This window comes from Geospiza fortis, unplaced genomic scaffold (genome assembly GCF_000277835.1).
Source record: "Geospiza fortis unplaced genomic scaffold, GeoFor_1.0 scaffold403, whole genome shotgun sequence".
NCBI lineage: Eukaryota > Metazoa > Chordata > Aves > Passeriformes > Thraupidae > Geospiza > Geospiza fortis.
This window is the reverse complement of record NW_005054336.1, coordinates 5,160,978-5,178,508: the sequence shown is the minus strand read 5'-3', so window position 1 is coordinate 5,178,508 and position 17,531 is coordinate 5,160,978. Positions and strand designations below refer to the sequence as shown.

The following is a 17,531-nucleotide window of genomic DNA, read 5'->3' as shown; positions in this document are numbered from 1 at the left end:
CCCCCCGCCCCCCCCGCCGCTCCGCGGCCTCCTGAGGCGCGGCTCCTCCTCAGCGCCCCGCGGCCCAGGGACCCGCGGGTTGAGCCATCTGTGCGAGGCGGTGGTGCCTGGGAAAGCCCAGATATTCCGTATGTGAGGCGTCTCTTCAAAATAGGATGATTTTCGACACTATGGGTCCTGTCGGGGTTAGGCAGTGTGAGAAGGCACGGAAAGGCTCATGTCTGTGGTGCGCGTGGTAATATAGGTGACTTAGTACTCGATAAGAACTCACTGAAGACAAGGTAGCACTGTATAAACGATTGTCAGGAGTTTGAGCAATCGTTAATAAATTTCAACAGGCTTTTACAAAAGTTCTAGTTTCTGGACAAAGTTTCAAAGCTCCTGCCTTGCTATTTAAAGTCTGGTGGATAACAAGCAAGCAGCAAAAAGCCCAGCTCTGACTGAGGAGCTGCAGTGACTGAAACTCTTATATTTTAAGTGTAGTCATCAGTGGGAACTTTCTTAATGTTTCTGCCTAAATTTTTATTTTTGAGATGTCATTGATTTCATTAATGCAGCTGTGAACACATATTATTTGGAGAATGTTTTCTTGATTTATTACTGAGTTTCATCTTTTTGTACACAGGAGGTTAAATGTTCGAGTGAATATTGAACTACTGTCAATTTCTAATCCTGTTCATAAAAAGGTTTGTAAATTAATCATATTTCTGTCATTCATTAGGTATTATCTGAATTTCATTTTATGGAAGTGGAAAAAGCAAAATGGGATTTTAGTGTTTGCCATTTGACCTTACTTTATTTTTATACAATTTTTGAGCGACTTAGTTGGTTCAGTATTGTGTTTTTCCACCCTTACCCTCCATTCTCCCACCCTTTTTTATCAGTCTATTTTAGTTTGGCTATTGATGGGTCTTAGCAAGCTTGCCTTTGAAAGTATTTGGAGATGCTCAGGGGAACATGAGTTAGAGCTTAGGAGTACCTTTAGTTCAAGGTTCTAAACTGGGAGAAGAATAATATTTCTCAAGGAAAATCACAATGAGTTCTCACTGCTGGAGACTTTGTCATCTCTTCTGTTGTATGTCTGGTTTGTCGCCAAAGTGTTCATCCCTCAGCATGATGTTAATGTTGGTTATGGTGTTGTTGGGTAAAGATTTGTTTGTATAGGAGTTTTTGGTCAGATTCTGCTGCTGGTGGCAGTGATAATGGTGCTTCCCTCTGAGCAGAAGCAGTTCAGTTAGAGGTGTGTGCTGAGCCTGGAGGAGCCTGGAAACTGGAAATGCAGTGGAGTCTGTCAGGGAGTGATCAGTCTAAAGGGGAACTTCCAATGCCTAATCAGCTAATGGGATATCAGCCCAAGCAGGTGTTTTATCCCACCCATCAATCCACCCCAGCTGGCTTGGGTAGCATTGATATGAACTGCCTGTGTGTGCAAATCCCTGAGTTTGTTTATGATCTCCAGCTGAGAGTTTTGTTGGTGTTACTGGCACTGAATTACTGAAAGAAGTTTCAGTTCTGTATGTGTACAGTGCTGTGTCACATTTCATTATGTTGGAGCAGCTGCCGGGTTTCTGCTTTACTTTTGTACCTCTGCTCAGGAATAGCCCTGCCACAGGGGTGAGCCTTGTTCCGGCAGCGGAGCAGCGGCCTGAGCCTAATGTAATGCATCACCCCATCCCTGGAATTCCAGGCTTCATGCTTATGGAGAGGGCAGGTTTTCCAAAACACGGTGTAGGCCTCCAGTGAACAAATGAGGGTCTGTTTCAAAGCTAAGCAGCATAATCCTGCAGTTTGCCATACAGAATTCCTGGATTCAGGTGTATCCAATCTGCAGAGCTCTGTATTCCAGTGTATAAAACCAGCTGGTGGTTTCATAAACTTCAGGAGCAGAGTGCTCTGAAAGGCTTCCAGTTATGGGAGGGATGTATTAGTAAACCATGACAGTGGACTGCTAGTGCTGCACTTATTTCATGGGGGGGGAAAAAAGAGCAAATAGCTTTTTCTCTGAAAAATTATGGATACACACTGAATTTCAAAACCTTTGCTGCTCAAAGTTTATGGTTTTGACTTGGTTTGTTTTTATGAAAGAGTTTTCCTTGTTTTCCTGCTGTAATATTTGAAGTTGTGTTAAATGGTGATGTCTTACAGGTTCTGAATCAGTTGCCACAATTCTCTTGTATTTTTGACTGAACAATAAAAGCATTCAATACTGTTTGCAATGCTGGTTTACAATATTTATAGTATTTTAATCTTATTTAAATGTACATCTTTCCAGGACTTAGCTGTTCGATTGACTGATGATACTGATCCTTTTTTCCTTTATAACCTTGTCATATCAGAGGAAGATTTTCAAAGGTAGGTGAAATCACAGTATTTTCTTTGTGAAATATTTCTAAATGGCAAAAAAAGAAAAAGGGAGTATTTTTAGCTTAGAGTGGTCTGTGCTAGAGTTCAGGTTTTGGCAGTTTTCACTTGTGGAGTTTTGTCAGTGTTTTGCCAATATTGTTCTCTGACCAGTGGGTGAAACAGCCAGGTTCAGGAGGGTGGCCAGCTCAGGTTACACAGAGGAGTACTGCTGGTATCTTCTGTTTATCCCAGCTGCTTCTTACAGGCTATTGTGTGTGTATGTGTGTGTGAACTAGTTCAGGAAATGATTAGGAGAAGAAAGTCTGTTTGCATGGACATGGTTTTACAGACCCGTGCCTGTATCTTAGGGGTTTCTTGCATAATTGTACTGTTGGGTCTCATTTACTTGCTCGGAATTTGAGCAAATGATCAAATTTGGATTCCAGGCGTGAACAGATGAACAGTACAGTTTTCTGCTTTCTTTGGGTATTCATTTATTTTATTTTTGCTTTGTTTTGTTGTGTTTTTTTGGTGTGGTTCTTTTTGTTTGTTGGTGTTGTTTTCAAAAAGGGAGGTGTGATCAGTATGTGGATCAAAAGGCAAAAGCAAGGTAGTGTTTGCAGGAGGGATGTGCAGGAGTGTTTTGTTGCAGGGGGCACAGCTTTGTCTGCGCACTGTGGGGTGTTTGTCTGGGTTTGCTGTGTCTGTGCAGAGGGGGCAGACATGGGCGAGGGGGGGATCGAGGGAATGGCTGAGGCTCCCTCCTTGTCCTGTGCTTGTTCCCTGTGCCTGTCCCATCCCTGCTCCACACTGTGCTGTGGGGGTGATGCCTACTCAAAGGCACATTTGTTCACCACAGCAACTTCTGGTTTTTAATTAGTACAGACCATTTGCAAGAACTCTTGTGATCAGAAGTATCCTCTGGGGACTATTCTCCAAGATGTGCTCTAGGATGCCCCTGCTCAAGCAGGGAGGCTGGATCAGCTGACACACTGTGGTCCCTTCAGCCTGAGCACTTCTGTGATTTTGTGATATGGAGACACACTTCTAGTTGACAAAGACATGCTAGTAAACTTTAATGACCAGAACTGGTTCTTTCTAATGTTGTAAACAAAATATTTCATAGGAAATAAATTACAGTTCTCTATATCATTAACATTATTTTTCCTGTCTGTTCATATAGTTTGAAATCCCAGCAAGGTCTCTTGGTGGACTTCTCTGCTTTCCCACAAAAATTTGTAGATCTGCTTCAGCAATGCATTCAGGAGCAGAACAAAGATATCCCAAGGTAGGTCATAAGTGTGTGCCATGTTATCTGTGTGTACCTGTTGAGTACTTAAAATGCCTGTCAGTCACTCAGACTGAGAAGAGTCAGTAGAAAAGGATAATCTGACCTGCCCTGTCCTGAATGTGTTGGTGGATGAGGTAAAACCTGAGTCTTTGGAGGAGAATTCTTTCTTGAGCAAAAACTGGACAGCCTTTTACTGCACATATAAAAATATATTTTATTGGGAAATAGATTAGGATCTACAGGTAGTTTCAGGAAAAAAAAAAGCTAAACATTTGATTATCTTGGTTTTTCCCTAGGTTTTTGCTGCAGTTAGTTTCTTCAGCACCTGCACTAGATCACACACCTGTCTCTTTAAATGTAGTGGAGACCAACCCTTTCAAGCACCTTACCCATCTCTCTCTAAAATTCCTGCCAGGAACTGATGCAGAAATAAAGAAGTTTTTAGCCAACTGTTTGAAATGCCTTAAGGTAAAATCAAAGTTTATTGTAACTGCAACTAAGCCTCAATGCTGTATGTACTTAAGCATTTTTTTCATTCTGAGTAATTCAGAAGTATGTACCAAGTTGTATGCTCTGGTTTCTTTTTCCTTTTAGCCCAAATATGTAATTGCATGCAGCTACTTGGGTGCCTGCTGTAAAATCTGAATTGCTGCTATCCCCCTGGCAGTGAAAATGCATTTTCAGGCAGGCAGTGCCATTTGAAGCAGCAGGAGGGAGGTGTTTTACACACAGTGCATGTGCTGTGCAGCTGCTGAGTGCCCTGGCTGCTGCACTGCCCTGCTCACAGCCTGTGCTGGTGGCCAGAGCAGCTGCAGCACCTACTGCATCCTTCAGTCTCTGTTCTGTACTTTTTGGAACCTTCAGTCACTGTTCTGCTCTTGGCTGTAGGAGAGCACAGGCTGCTGGTAATTGTGAGGCTTGGTGGGCTTCAAAGGACTAACAGCTATAAAAAGCCAGTTAAAATTGGAATGTTGATGCAGTTTGGTAGCATGCTAGGTTTGATTTTGTGAGAAATTAAAGGTCTCATAGTTTGACTGTTGTCTGTTTCAGTTTCATAGCCTGGGATTTGTCTCCTGTTGTGCTGTTATGTTTCCAGGCACCTAATAAGCCATTTTAATAACATAGATTTACAGTATTTCAGTTGATCTCTTGTTTGGGTAACTCCTTTGTAAACATATCTTGTAAATAAGGTACTATTTCCTGGTAGAAATAAGGTAGAAATTTAATTTGGGGTTTTTACATTGTGGGCTAATACCTTTTCTTTTGAATTTCCTAATTATATCTTATTCAGTATGGCACTTACTTAACAAGGTGGTCTTTTCACAAATACAGTGAGTATCTGGGTGCTTAGGCAGGCTGTGCTGATTGAATGGGAGCTAAATGCCACTTGTGCTTTGGGAGCTAAGGATTTGACTTGATGTCAATTTGTCCATAGGAGGATAAAATGATGTTGGAAGAAAAGCTTAAGAGAACTGAAGAGGATCTTACCAGGCAACTGAGCTACACTCAACAGGTAACAGAAACTTTTAACTTTTGCGTGTTGCAGTTTTTTTGATTTATGGAAAATGTTCCTTTTTGTAGGCTGGTTGGTTAGCCACTACCTAGCCAAGGTAACTGACTTGAGACTGAGTGAAGGGAATAGTCTACTGTAACTTTTCTAGAGAGTGAATAAAGCCAGCAGCTGAATTCAGAATTAAACTGAGCTCTTGCAGTACTCAAGCAGAATTTTACTTTATTTTGTGCAGAGGTCTGTGTGTGCACACACAAATTGAATACTAAATATATGGTCATGTGAAGATAAATGATAAATATATTTCATATATTCAATGAATTATTGAAAATGGTTTTATTTGGAAAATTATGAAACTGCGGTAAATAAGTTGGAAGTCTTGGACTTTAATTACTCCATTTTGGTTTTTGCAGTCAGCATAGTAATTCTGTATTTCAAGAGAATGGTTTGGGCCAGATTCTGCAATTATCATGGTGACTTTTTTGACCATAATGAAACAGAAAAATTCCATTAAAACTGTTAAGAATTATTTTTGGAATGGAATATTTGTTTGCCTCATGTCTGCAGGCTCAGTGTGAGTTACTGGAATGTGTTTGCAGATTGGAATGCAGATTTACAAATCAAAAAAAGGAAGAGATGCCGCTGAAGAACTGTATTTTGTTCTCCTAATAGAGTGTTCTTGTGTTACGAGGTAGAGAGCATCAGCGGGCTGTTTTTTTCACTCTTTAATAGTGGCTGGGAAAAAACCACAATTGGAAATTATAGATTATTTTATCCACAGTATTAGAACAGTGCTCTTCAGCTTCTCAGTGCCTTACTTCTTCTGGTTACAAAATTAACATATTTCAGTGTCCGATGCTGAAATTTAGACTTCTTTTAATAATTCCATGTCCTTTTAGTAAGTAACAGTAAAGAGTCAGTATTGGCTGAAATGCTTACATTTTTAAACTCTGTGTGCTTTGTCAAACTTGAATAGAGCTTGTCAGAGAAGAGCCGGGAACTTGACAAACTGAAAAATGAATGGACATCCTACACTACAGCTCTGAGCAACAAACACTCCCAGGAGCTGACAAGTGAGAAGGAAAGAGCTCTCCAGGTACAGTGGTTGGAAAGAATGAACAAGATTCTTGTGTGGGAATAGTCAGAGTCACTGAGTAACTGCTTCTTTTCTTTACTTCTCACAGGCACAAACTCAGTACCAGCAACAGCATGAGCAACAGAAAAAGGAATTGGAAAATTTGCATCAGAAGAGTATTCAGCAGTTGCAGAACAGGCTCTCAGAACTCGAGGTCATCAATAAAGATCTAACAGAGAGGAGATACAAAGGAGACTCCACAGTCAGAGAACTGAAAGCAAAGCTTTCTGGATTAGAAGATGTACGGCTTCCCAATATCCAAAATTAAACTTACAACTGCTAGAGCATTAACAGTGCCTGCCTGGGCACGTCATAGGAAATACAGCATATTCAGTTCATTTATTTCCTCTTTATTCCATATTATGCTTACTATTTAAATATGTCTGTTTAAATTACTGTTACAGGTTTTCTTGAAGAATAAAATTTATTTCCTTCCCAACATTTAGGAATGTCAAAGAGCAAAGCAGGAGGTGCTGTCCCTGCGCCGGGAGAACACAACTCTGGATGCTGAATGCCATGAAAAAGAGAAACTCATTAATCAGCTGCAGACACGAGTTGCTGTCTTGGAACAAGAGATCAGAGACAAAGATCAGCTCGTCACCAGAACAAAAGAAGTCTTAGATGCGACACAGGAACAAAAGGTTTCTTCATTAATTTTTTTTAACCTTCCTAATTGTAGTCTCCATAGAAGAGCTGCTGACTAGTTTTTATGAATACAGCCAGTCAGCTTTCAAATGTAGTTAAGATTCTAATTTATGGCATCAAAAGTATACTGGGTTCAGATTTAATCCTGTGGTACTGGAGTAATAGTTTATGGGATTTTTGGTAATCCAGACCCTATAAAACTTGATTGAAAAGCACTGGCTGCTTCTTTGTAAGGATAGTACTCAAAGAATTAGTGAACATTCTACTTGAAATCATAAACAATCACAGCCTTATTATATTTTGTAACATTCTTTTCAAGGTGATACTGGAAGAGAGTACAGAGGAAAAACAAAGGCATATTGAAAAACTAGAAACAACAATTAAGTCACTGTCAGCTGAGCTCCTTAAGGTTTGTTTGAACATGGCACTTCCCCTGTGCCACATCTCCCTTATTCTTAGGTGTTTATTTTTGTAATACATGGCTTGGGTTTTTTTTTTAATAGGCTAATGAAATTATCAAGAAATTACAAGGAGATTTGAAAACTCTAATGAGTAAATTAAAATTGAAAAATACAGTAACAATTCAGCAAGAAAAACTATTGGCAGAAAAAGAAGAGAAACTTCAAAAAGAGCAGAGGGAATCGCAGGAGATGGGACAATCCCTTCGCATGAAAGAGCAGGAGGTACTGATGGGTTAACCTTGTGTGCTGGAAATGCTATTGTATGGATTTTGTGGGGTTTGACTTAGTTACAGAAATAAGGTCTTAAATCTTTCCACGCAATAGAATACACTCTTTTGCTTATTAACATATTTATTTAAATATGTCAGCAACTTTCAGATTTTTTTAATGTTAACCTGATCTGTAAAAGCCATCCAATTATATGGAAGGCAACCAAAAGTGTTTGAAGAGAACAAAGCAATGTAATGGATGAGTCAGCACCCTTTAGAAGGCACATTCATGTGTAAGTTGGTGAAGGGAACGAGAACAAGAACAGAGTGAACCTTTTTCTTCCATTCCATTAAACAGGACATTCCCCTGTTTAGAGTCCTTGCACTATTTAATCATAGAAAAATAAAGGTCAAAAAGGATTCTGGCTGTCACCTTGTCAAAATCCTAGCTGAAAGTAGGGCTTCCTTTAAAAGAATTACTAAGTTGCTTTTGTGACAAACTGAGTTAAAACTTCTTTAATTTTAGAATAACTTCATAAATGCTTTTTTTGTTGTTGTTTATAGCTAGTAGTATAACACTCCTGATAGTGTTACAATTATTGTGGGAATTACAGGTTTGCAAGCTACAAGAGCAGCTAGAAAGTACAATACAAAAACTCGAAGAAAGTAAGCAGTTACTGAAAACCAATGAAAATGGTAGGTTTATACAGCTTGATTTCTCCCTCTGTAAAAATGACCCAGTGACCTCACTGGTGCTGAAATTGACAGAAGCAGTTTTGGGGGTTTTTGTGAAGAGCTGCCATTATTGTCATGTGTGGAAAACAAGCCTCTGGCTGTGCAATAGCCAAGAGCTGCATGTAGGGATTCCCTTGGGGCTGGTGCCTGGGGCTGTGGGGTGGGGGCTTAGAGGCCTGGAGGGGAAAGGGACCTTCAACAAATGGCTTTGCTTGGTACTGGGGAGGAAAAACACCCAGTGAGCTGTCAGTGTGAGGAAGGCCTAGTGGCTGTTTCAAACACCTTGTAAGAGGGAGCAAATGGACTTCAGCTTTTTCTTCCTCTTTGCAGTTATCACATGGCTGAACAGACAGCTGAGTGAAGTTCAGATGGCAAAGAAGCTGGACAGCCCTGGCAGTGCCCCTGCTGGTGGGAGGGCTGCTGTTTCACCTCTCAGCATGGTAAGGCAGAGCTGTAAATAACAGACTGGTGAGGTGGACATCAGTTGCTAAAATGCAGGGCCTTCAAAGAGGCCTTCCAAAGGCTTTCATCCTCTTCTGGCCTTACAGTTTTGGGTGGGTGTGGTTTGGCTTTGTGTGTTTGTTTGTTTTTCAACAGTATAAAACTCTGTTGGGTACTTCTTGATGCCCTGGGCCTTGTAGGTGAGAATCTTCTAAGCTCTTGTTTACATAAAATAGACAAAGCAATAATGGAATTAGTTTGGAAAAGATGAAGTGCAGAGTGAAGGCAAAAGAAGGTGGCTTTTTTTGTGTTGAGAGGTTAACTTGCTAATTCTCTTTGTAAAGGTTGAAACCCAAAGTGTACTATTTCAATACTCAAACTAATGATTTTTAGATACAGCACAGTCAGGGGCTAAGGAATGCAGCCTGCAGTCATTGTTGAATAGTGTGACTTGCTGCTTCTCACCCTGTGTTGTACAGAGCTCTGCTGTCACAGTGACAACAGGAACTGATCAGCTGCTTGTTCACAGTGGAAGGGCTGTTCATACGGAGAGGACTCTGGATTTGTAGCTGGATACATTAATTGCTTCAATCAATGACAGGCTGTGTAGCTTTTTACTAGCTGAGAGTCCTCACCTCAGCTAACTTTTTTAAAGTTACGTTTTCCTTAAGTGTGCAAATCTTGGAAAAATGATGTTTTCTTCCCATCAGGAAGACTCCCATAAGTCTTGGCTTTGTAATGGCAGTTAGTTGTTAATTTTGGAATTTTTAACCTCTACGGTTACTTGTGGAATTATGTTTCTCATTTATGGATGAGTTTCTATTTGTTTTACAGCCTGACCGACCATCCTTTCATAGCTCAGGACTCAGTCATCCCATTTCGCCTCTCTATGCCTTCCAGAACTTTCTGGAACCGATACACAGCAAAAGTGGAAATTCCCAATGTCCAGTATCAAAGGCAGGCACTTCAACTTTTTTGTTTGCTTAAGAATGTATAAAATTGTATTTATTATTTATTTAATGTAAAATTTTATTTAAATTGTATAAAATATCAAAGCACAACATTTTGACTATTTCTCAAAGTGCTATTTAGTGTATTTACTCTAGGCTCTCTGCCTTGAGCATTATGCCTGTTATTCATAGCTAATGCTTGTCTTTAGGCTGTTTCTCATAGGCTTTGCTGCACAGCAGGGCCAGTGAGGTGTAGAAACAGGAATCTCTGGGATTTTGGCTCTGTGAATGCCCTCGGGGGAGGGGACTGAGATCTGGAGTAACTCTTAACCTGCAGCTCTGTGTCTCTGCAGGTTCAGTTGAACTCACAGCTTTTGAAACCCAGTCGGTGTTCAGATGCTCACACAGTGCCTGCAGCTGGCCATGCAGCAAACAAGGAGAAGTGAGTGTCAGCTACTGCTCTTTAGTAGTTTTGTTATTTCAGTTCATAAAGCCCTTTGTCAGCTTGGTGTGTTTGGAGCTGACTAAAGGTTCTAGTATTAGCCTGGTTCTGTGATCTGCCTTTCTTCATTACCATGCTCACCAAGCAAAGGAAGAGCTGTGCTTGCAGGAGTGGGCCCCAAGGGACAGCAGCTCACAGTTGTTCCTTCTGACAGATCTAAGTCATCAGGTGCTGGGTCACTGAAAAAAATTAGTTCTAGACTGTTCTTAAACTACTCAGTGAAGGGTTAACTTTACATGGTAAAGGTCATGAAATGCAGTAGTTGCACTTCCAGTGGAGGTTTTCCTGACCAAGTCTGTAGCTGCCCTTGTTATAATGCACTGATGACAAACTGTGTTTGCTTTAAATTTTAATTTGCCTTTCTATTTCTAGTGGTGATCAGCTGGGGCTGGAATCAAAGTATTTCAAGAGAAAAGATGACAGCATTCCTTTACGAGGGCTTAGTCAAAACACACTAAACTCAGGTAAGTAGGAAACAGAAGGCGTTGTTTGAAACGTTCCTGAAGGGCAGTGACAGCCATGGTTCAATGCAGTGTCCTGTGCTGTTCTGCAGAGTACCTGAGGCCATACTTGCCAGCCAAAGCACAGCCATCGCCCAAAGCTGCTGGGACACCTGCCTCGGCCTATTTTCCTGGATCATAGACAGGGTTCTTACAGTAAGAGTCCTCTTTTAACCATTGAGGGATTTTAAAGTGTCCTGCAATAGTGTGTTAGTGAAGTATCAGTGTGAACTGACATAATGTTATGAGCCAGTTTTCTTTGAGGAAGGGATCTTGACTGACTTGGATGATGCTTCAGGGTGCTTGAGCCTAAGGAGAAGAAAAGCCTTAAGGAGCCTTACTGGGAACAACACTGAACCAGGGCTGTGCAGAATTTTCTTCGTATATTGTTGACCCTGTAAACCCTCCTAAAACCTCACCAAAGTGCTCTTTTATAAAAAACAGGTGAAATGTACATTCCCTGAGTGAGAACAATTACCTGAATTTCTATTTCTTGACTCCTTTTAGAGAATGGAGCACAGAATGCTGTCCATTTTGGTAATGGTCAAGCTCATATGGGGGCACAACTGCCTCACTAACCCTCCCGTACAGTTTAGTTTTAAAAACTTGCCTAATTTTGGAACCAGCTTATTTGAATCGCATACAGACTTACAAATAATCTCATACTAAAAATGCTAAATTATTTCACTGAAGGTTGAAAATTAAAACTTAAAATTCTCAGTCTTGGTTCCCCTAACTAACTTTTCTGTTAATCTCTCAGTATTATATTCCACAGGCCACCGTGGATAAAACATTAAAAGGTGAAGTAGCTGAATAGTTAACTGTTGACAAGTATCAACACCTTAAAGTTACTTAATTTTTATAAATCATACTTTACAACTTGTAAGACTATACAGAAATATTAGATACTCTTACATCTCTGTAGCTTGTTCTACTGTCTTGGTTCAAATGCTAGGATAGCCCTTGGGACTTGGAGTCCCCTGCAGAACAAGCAGCATGGACTTATGCCAGGCAAAGTACCCTTACAATGATCATTCCTTACTTTTGGTAAAGATACTTTATTCCTTTCACCTTAGTTACTCAGGTGCACCCAGAGGATTGTACATTTCAGTGGTTTGTTTTGCTGTGTGAAATGTGTACATTTGTTTATAGATTAGCACCATGTTATGTATAGTGTCTGGTTTTGTCATGTGTACATTTTAATGGAAATATTAAATGGTTTTTATCAAAACCTCTGATTAGTAACTCTTTCAGGAGTAGTACAAACCAGCATCTCCATGGTACTGGAATTCCCAGCTGAGGTAAGCACCAGAACAGCTCTATTTTATTTACCTTTTGCTGCAGTTTTCTGTGTGTTCATTGCAGCCCTGCAGAGCTCCTCTCTCCTGCAGTCCTGAGGTGCCTGAGCCTGTGTCCATCCCACCGTGCCAAGGAGCTGCTGGCACAGGAGTGTGGCAGCCCCTCCCAGGCCACTGCAATCCAAAGGGAGCCCTGGCCAGGCTGGCTCTGTGTCACTGACTGGTTCCTTGGAGCTGTGGTGGTCCTGTTCCACTGGGTCCCCAGGAAACAAGGAGCAGCTGCAGGCAGCCTGTGCTGTTATTCAGCAGGGACCCTTCCACTGTACTCAGGGCTGCTTTAGCTAATACATAAAGCTCCAGGCTGGATCACTACTCCACATGACTTTTTCCACCTGCTGAAGTATAACACACATGCAACTACTGAACTTCACTTAAGGTTTGAAGAGACATTCACAATTATTTAAAAATTCATTAAAATATTCAACTTTATTAACAGTATATTTACATTTTTTTTTCTGCTCTTGGTCAACCATGGTGAATGTTCAAAGGTAAAAAAGCATTAAGCAATAACCACAAGATGAAAACATTTTAAACCTATACAATACTTTATACACAAATTTATACAAAGGAACACTTAAATAATACAACTGGACACAAAAATATACACTTTTAGAGAAATTCACATCAGTAATTGTATAAAGCTCTCTTCTGTACTAAGGGTCCTGAAAATTTAGGACTAAAACTTTAGCTCTGTAATGCAAAAGGGTTCTTGTGACAGTCCTCAAAGGCCACTATATAGCACACGACAGATTCAAGGCTATCAGCTTATAGAGTTCAGTCTGTGTATTCAAGTTTTGAGGTCCTTGATGATTACGCAAACATCGGAAATAGAGTGGTTCAATAAACGGTACAGAGGAAAGCAGAGCTTTGGAGCCAGTATTAAAATCTGTAGGCCCAAAACACCCACTTTGTATTTCAACAAGTGTTTGATACGACCGTTTCTTCAAAAATAGAAAGAGTAAATGCACTTACATAAAAATAACTTTTACTGTTCAGCAAGCGTGCTCGTGTGATTTTTATATTAGTACAAACTTAAAAAAAAACCTGCCATGTGACTTTTAAAAGAAATGATACCAATTCACCTCCCTACTTAAGTACATTTACATTAAGGCTTTGAATCAGCTGACCCAAGATTTTACAACATTAAAACGAATGGGTCCACATGGATGCCAGTCTGTCTCATTGAGACGTAGCATGACTAGAATTAAAGCTCACCACCGTAAGGAAACAGAAGGATACATGCTCATGCCTTGACTCTATTGTTTGTCTCTGAACTAAGAATGTAAAGTTTAGCAGTAACAGTATTTCATGGCAAGAGACAAGTATGTAACAGTTTGTTTATAAAAGCAAGTAAGTTTTTAGTTCATGGCAACATCTTTGGAGAAAGCTCCTGTTTCAATTCCTACAGATTTCATGCAGAGAGATGCTTCTTAAGATTACCTTAAGAAATTACATTTTGATGGATTTGGAATGTGTATCCCAGACTGCTGATGAAAGAAGAGTCCAAACGGTCTTCCTGGATTTTTGTCATACATTTGTATCTTGCAGTAATGGTTCTTTAGCTTCACCAGGAGCTTGTGGGCTGTGGGGATGGCCGTGGCTGCCACAGTGTTTCTTCCAGTTGCTGGATCTTACATTTAGGTTGGTATGTTCAGGAATAAACAAGGCAACAAGTAGTGCCAACAGCACAGAGCACGCTCCAAATAAGAATGGGGGTCCAGGAATTATGGAGTTCTGAAAACAACAACAAAGTGTTAATGAGCCTTTCAACACACCTTAACAGCTTACAATTGCTAATTACCCACTTTCTAGAGCTGTTGCTTGACACATTGAATACAGTGCAGGAGTGAGAAGGAATGTGAAAGAACATTACATCCTAAGATTTAGGACAAGGGACCACATGATGCTTATTAATGCTTGCCAACTTCCTTTTCTAGTGCAAGTTCTTCCTGCTGAGTTTCCCCAAAAACTCAGTTAAAAAAAAGCTCGGCACGAGGACAACAAAACAAAAACATTCACCACTGCTCTCTGTTCATCCTTCCCTCACGGTATTTTCCTCACAAGGGTCACAGTCGTCTATGACTGTCACCTGTAGCTATTTGAAAATTACACTAAACTGGTGCATGCAATTAAACAGATCAGCTAAGCAGCCCTCCCCTAGAGGGACTTAGGAACCTCTTTCTACACCTTCCATTTGCAGTAAGCCTAACAAAATGTACCACAGCATCAAACTGGAGAAGTGATGAGCACAAGAGCCCTTCCTAACTTCTTCTTTTGGAAGCAGTAAGTACAAAAGAAACGTACCTGTTGTAAGTGGTATTGCGTAACCACGCTACCTCCTGACGATGATTCGGGCATGGGCAGTTCATTCAGTTCAACGTGAAATATATAGAATATGAAACCATAGAGCGCTGGTCCCAAACCATTACACAGGCCTCGGATTCCTGTAATCATCCCTTGAACAACACCTGGGAAACATAAAATACATGTGCTTCTCTATCTATAGTTCTTCATATATAATTAACTATTTCTAATGCCTTAATTGACTTGAAACTAATGCAAGCAGGCAAGCTCCAAATGGTGTTGCACTACAGGTAGCAGTAAACAAGGGGCACAAAGAACCTGTCGTTATCATATATTTGAGCGGCAGTGTCTGCCATGCTAAGCTAGTTCAGAGGCCAGGATATGCACACTGTCTCACACTGTTCCTCCTACAGTGAGGAACAGTGCATTGAGTTTGCTGAATGTTTTGCAGCTGTAAGGCTTTGTTGAGTTTTCCCTCTGCAGCAGAAGTACATGGTACACACACAATGCAACTTCTAAGCAGCTTGGATTTAATGTGGTGCCCTAAGCTCAGGTATCTGGGCTGCCCTGCCAAGACTCAGCCTGGCTGATGAGCACTAAGCCCAGCCCCCATTATGTCTGTCTGCACAGTATTCCTCAACTAGAATTCCAAGAAGCAGGAGCAAACCTACCCTGCTGGTCAGCATCAGCAGTTCGTGAGACCAGGGCGCTGACAGCGGGGAACGTGATGCTGGACATGGCAGCCACAGCTCCGGCTGCCCACATCATCCTGCAAAACACAGCCTGCAGTCACTGCTCTGGGCTGGAGCTCTGCCCTGGGAGCACAGGGATGCTGGGTTGGCTCTCCTGCACTCGCACCCTTGGAGAAGGGATGCAGTGCACACCAGCCGTGCATCAGTCAAAGCAAAGGGAAATGTGCTTACCACGGCTCTGACCCAAAGCCATACCAGGCCAGCTGCAGTATCTGGAACCCCAGGCCCAGCAGGATGGTGTTCTTATTTCCAATGGACCGCATCAGTAAACTCAACACTATTGTCTAACAGAGAGGACAAAAGAAAAATGTCAGAAAAATAACATTCTTAAAGGTTAAACACAAGTAAGCTGATGAGTTAATGCATTAAAAAAACAACACCTGAAAACATTTTATTCTCAAAGTCAAATACATGCAGAAATATTATTTGAAAGTAGTGTTCTTCAAAAGCAGTATTTGCCTCTACCAAAAAAAAAAAAGAGCAGCATTTAGCAAGTTGTATGATTAAACCATCATCCCTTCTTTGATGCACAAAGGATTTAGTTTTCACTTAAAGAACCAAACACTTGTTGCCAAGTGTTTTCATCTAAGTTAGAGTCTTAAACAATTTCTAGAGATCTAGAAAAAAAACAGACACAGAAAAGCTCAGTTACATTTATGGAACCACAGTGTTCTCCATTCTCCACAGTGCTTCCTTCTTTTTAGCTTGCCAAATCAATGACACACAGAGCAATAACTCACCTGTGCAATAATGGAAAGAATCCCAAGAACTGCTATAAATGCTGCAACACTTTCAGATGAAAATCCCATTATCTATATTAAAAAAAAGGCAATTTGATTATTAACCATAAACCATGCGTCATGATGTCACAAACCCCAGTGAGGGAACACACAATGCAGAAGACCAGTATTATTCTGTTCCTTGTCTTTTTTTCCATTACATCAAACAAATAAATGAAAATAAAGGGGCATAAATAAAAAACAATCAAATTGTTCCCTCAAAAAATAACACCAGTTTAACATATTGAACCTCATAGTCCAAAAATAATGCAAATAATTACAAAATACAAGAAATTGTTTTATAACTCATTCATCACTTTCCTGTCTTTTTGCCTAAAAGAGAAAAACAAAACAACAAAGGAACTTACATCAGTCGCTGGGAGCTTCTAAATTACATGAGTTACCTGTATTTTCCATATTAGTTCAGTAATGTTGAAAACTTTCTTAAGTCCTGTAAATATACTTCTGTTCAAATTCATACCAAAATGTTACATTACCTGTCTGAGGTATAGGAAGAAGCTGGAATATTGGCCTGCCTCTGGGAGGTAGGAAAGAAAGACTGTTATGCAGATTAGCAGCACAATGGAGTCCTGGCCGACTTTCTTCAGGGACTACGGCGGCAAGAAAAAAGAATTACAAAACATTCCACCTTTATTTCCAAAAAGCATCCCTAGCTGGGCTCTGAAAAGCCTGACAATTAATGAAGTTGTTATGCAGCACCACCAAAGAATTCTCTGTATGTTTAGCAAGATTGTCAGCAAAAGAATCACCAGTGAAGCAAGGTCAAGCTTGAAGGAATTGAAGGCTTTCTTTTGCAAGCCTGAACTATTGTAAATTCAGTCTCTTGCCTGTGTCCAAAGCTCAGTATCTACAAATAACAAAATCTTCCCAATTTAAGTAGCTTACTGCAAAGGGGTCAGCCTGTTCCCATGAAATGGGTGCTCCCCAGGACGCTGGCCTCATCTTCTCTGGCAGTGATTCCGGCACAGCAACAAGGATGAAGCAAATGTCCAGCAAGGCGATTGCTGTAGCCAGCACCACCACCAGGCTGTCGCCGTACGCTCGGCCAAGGTAGGCACCGATAGCAGGGCTGGTGACTAAACTTGCTGCAAAAGTTGCTGAAACCTGAAATAAATAACAGCTGGTAAGATTTGCAGTGAGACAAGTCAGCAGCGTTATTGCCCACATTTCCTCCTTGTCAGAAGCCTAACCACTATAATCACACAGTGATTAAAAGTAACCTCTTTCCTATGCCTATGTGGGAGCAGCTGTGCGTTTTAGACAATCACAATTTTTTACAAAAGATTTTCTGATAACTGCACAGCAATGTGAGTCTCACAGCACTCTTGCATGTACTGACATAATTAGGTTTAATTAACTGCAGATTCTGCTGATACCTCTGGGAAGCAATGAGGTATATTTAATCTTCATATTAGTGAAATAGGCAATGTCTGTTAAAAAAAAAAGCACCTGTATAAAGGGTATATTAAATGTAATATGCTGGTTAATCCAACTCAGTAGTTGTCAGTTAATCAGCTGGCCTTGTGAAAGGTATTAACTTAAAAACTGAAAGAACTTTCTCAGCATATCTCAATCCCTGATGTGTACAGGCACAA

At 40.6% G+C, this 17,531-nt stretch overlaps 2 protein-coding genes across 2 annotated transcripts in view; one reads left to right on the top strand and one right to left on the bottom strand.

Annotated features, from left to right (window-relative positions):
* The first annotated feature begins 1,718 nt into the window (after nucleotides 1-1,718).
* Nucleotides 1,719-12,517, top strand: SASS6 (SAS-6 centriolar assembly protein). Its single transcript, XM_031057880.1, has 15 exons — nucleotides 1,719-1,772; nucleotides 3,610-3,631; nucleotides 3,931-4,102; nucleotides 5,070-5,147; nucleotides 6,121-6,240; nucleotides 6,329-6,520; nucleotides 6,726-6,920; nucleotides 7,244-7,333; nucleotides 7,428-7,607; nucleotides 8,209-8,290; nucleotides 8,660-8,769; nucleotides 9,605-9,727; nucleotides 10,074-10,162; nucleotides 10,595-10,686; nucleotides 10,776-12,517. The coding sequence occupies exons 1-15, from the start codon at nucleotides 1,748-1,750 to the stop codon at nucleotides 10,862-10,864; spliced, it is 1,659 nt and encodes a 552-aa protein (XP_030913740.1). The 5' UTR covers nucleotides 1,719-1,747; the 3' UTR covers nucleotides 10,865-12,517.
* MFSD14A (major facilitator superfamily domain containing 14A) overlaps nucleotides 12,480-17,531 on the bottom strand; it is an 8,676-nt gene continuing 3,624 nt past the window's right edge. The window contains exons 5-11 of the mRNA XM_005422099.2: nucleotides 16,822-17,040; nucleotides 16,413-16,526; nucleotides 15,877-15,948; nucleotides 15,308-15,420; nucleotides 15,056-15,153; nucleotides 14,385-14,548; nucleotides 12,480-13,814 (exon numbers count right to left, since the gene is read on the bottom strand). Of these exons, the coding sequence (XP_005422156.1) occupies nucleotides 13,608-13,814; nucleotides 14,385-14,548; nucleotides 15,056-15,153; nucleotides 15,308-15,420; nucleotides 15,877-15,948; nucleotides 16,413-16,526; nucleotides 16,822-17,040 (987 nt within the window). The 3' untranslated portion in view covers nucleotides 12,480-13,607. The remainder of the gene's footprint in view (nucleotides 13,815-14,384; nucleotides 14,549-15,055; nucleotides 15,154-15,307; nucleotides 15,421-15,876; nucleotides 15,949-16,412; nucleotides 16,527-16,821; nucleotides 17,041-17,531) is intronic.

What these genes read in the sequence shown, in the direction of transcription:
- SASS6 (XM_031057880.1), top strand. Translation starts at nt 1,748, where the DNA reads ATGAGGGTCTGTTTCAAAGCTAAGC. An exon ending in GGTCTGTTTCAAAGCTAAGC is followed by an intron (nt 1,773 to 3,609) that starts AGCATAATCCTG and finishes AATGCATTCAGG; the next exon opens with AGCAGAACAAAGATATCCCA. An exon ending in CCCAATGTCCAGTATCAAAG is followed by an intron (nt 9,728 to 10,073) that starts GCAGGCACTTCA and finishes GTGTCTCTGCAG; the next exon opens with GTTCAGTTGAACTCACAGCT.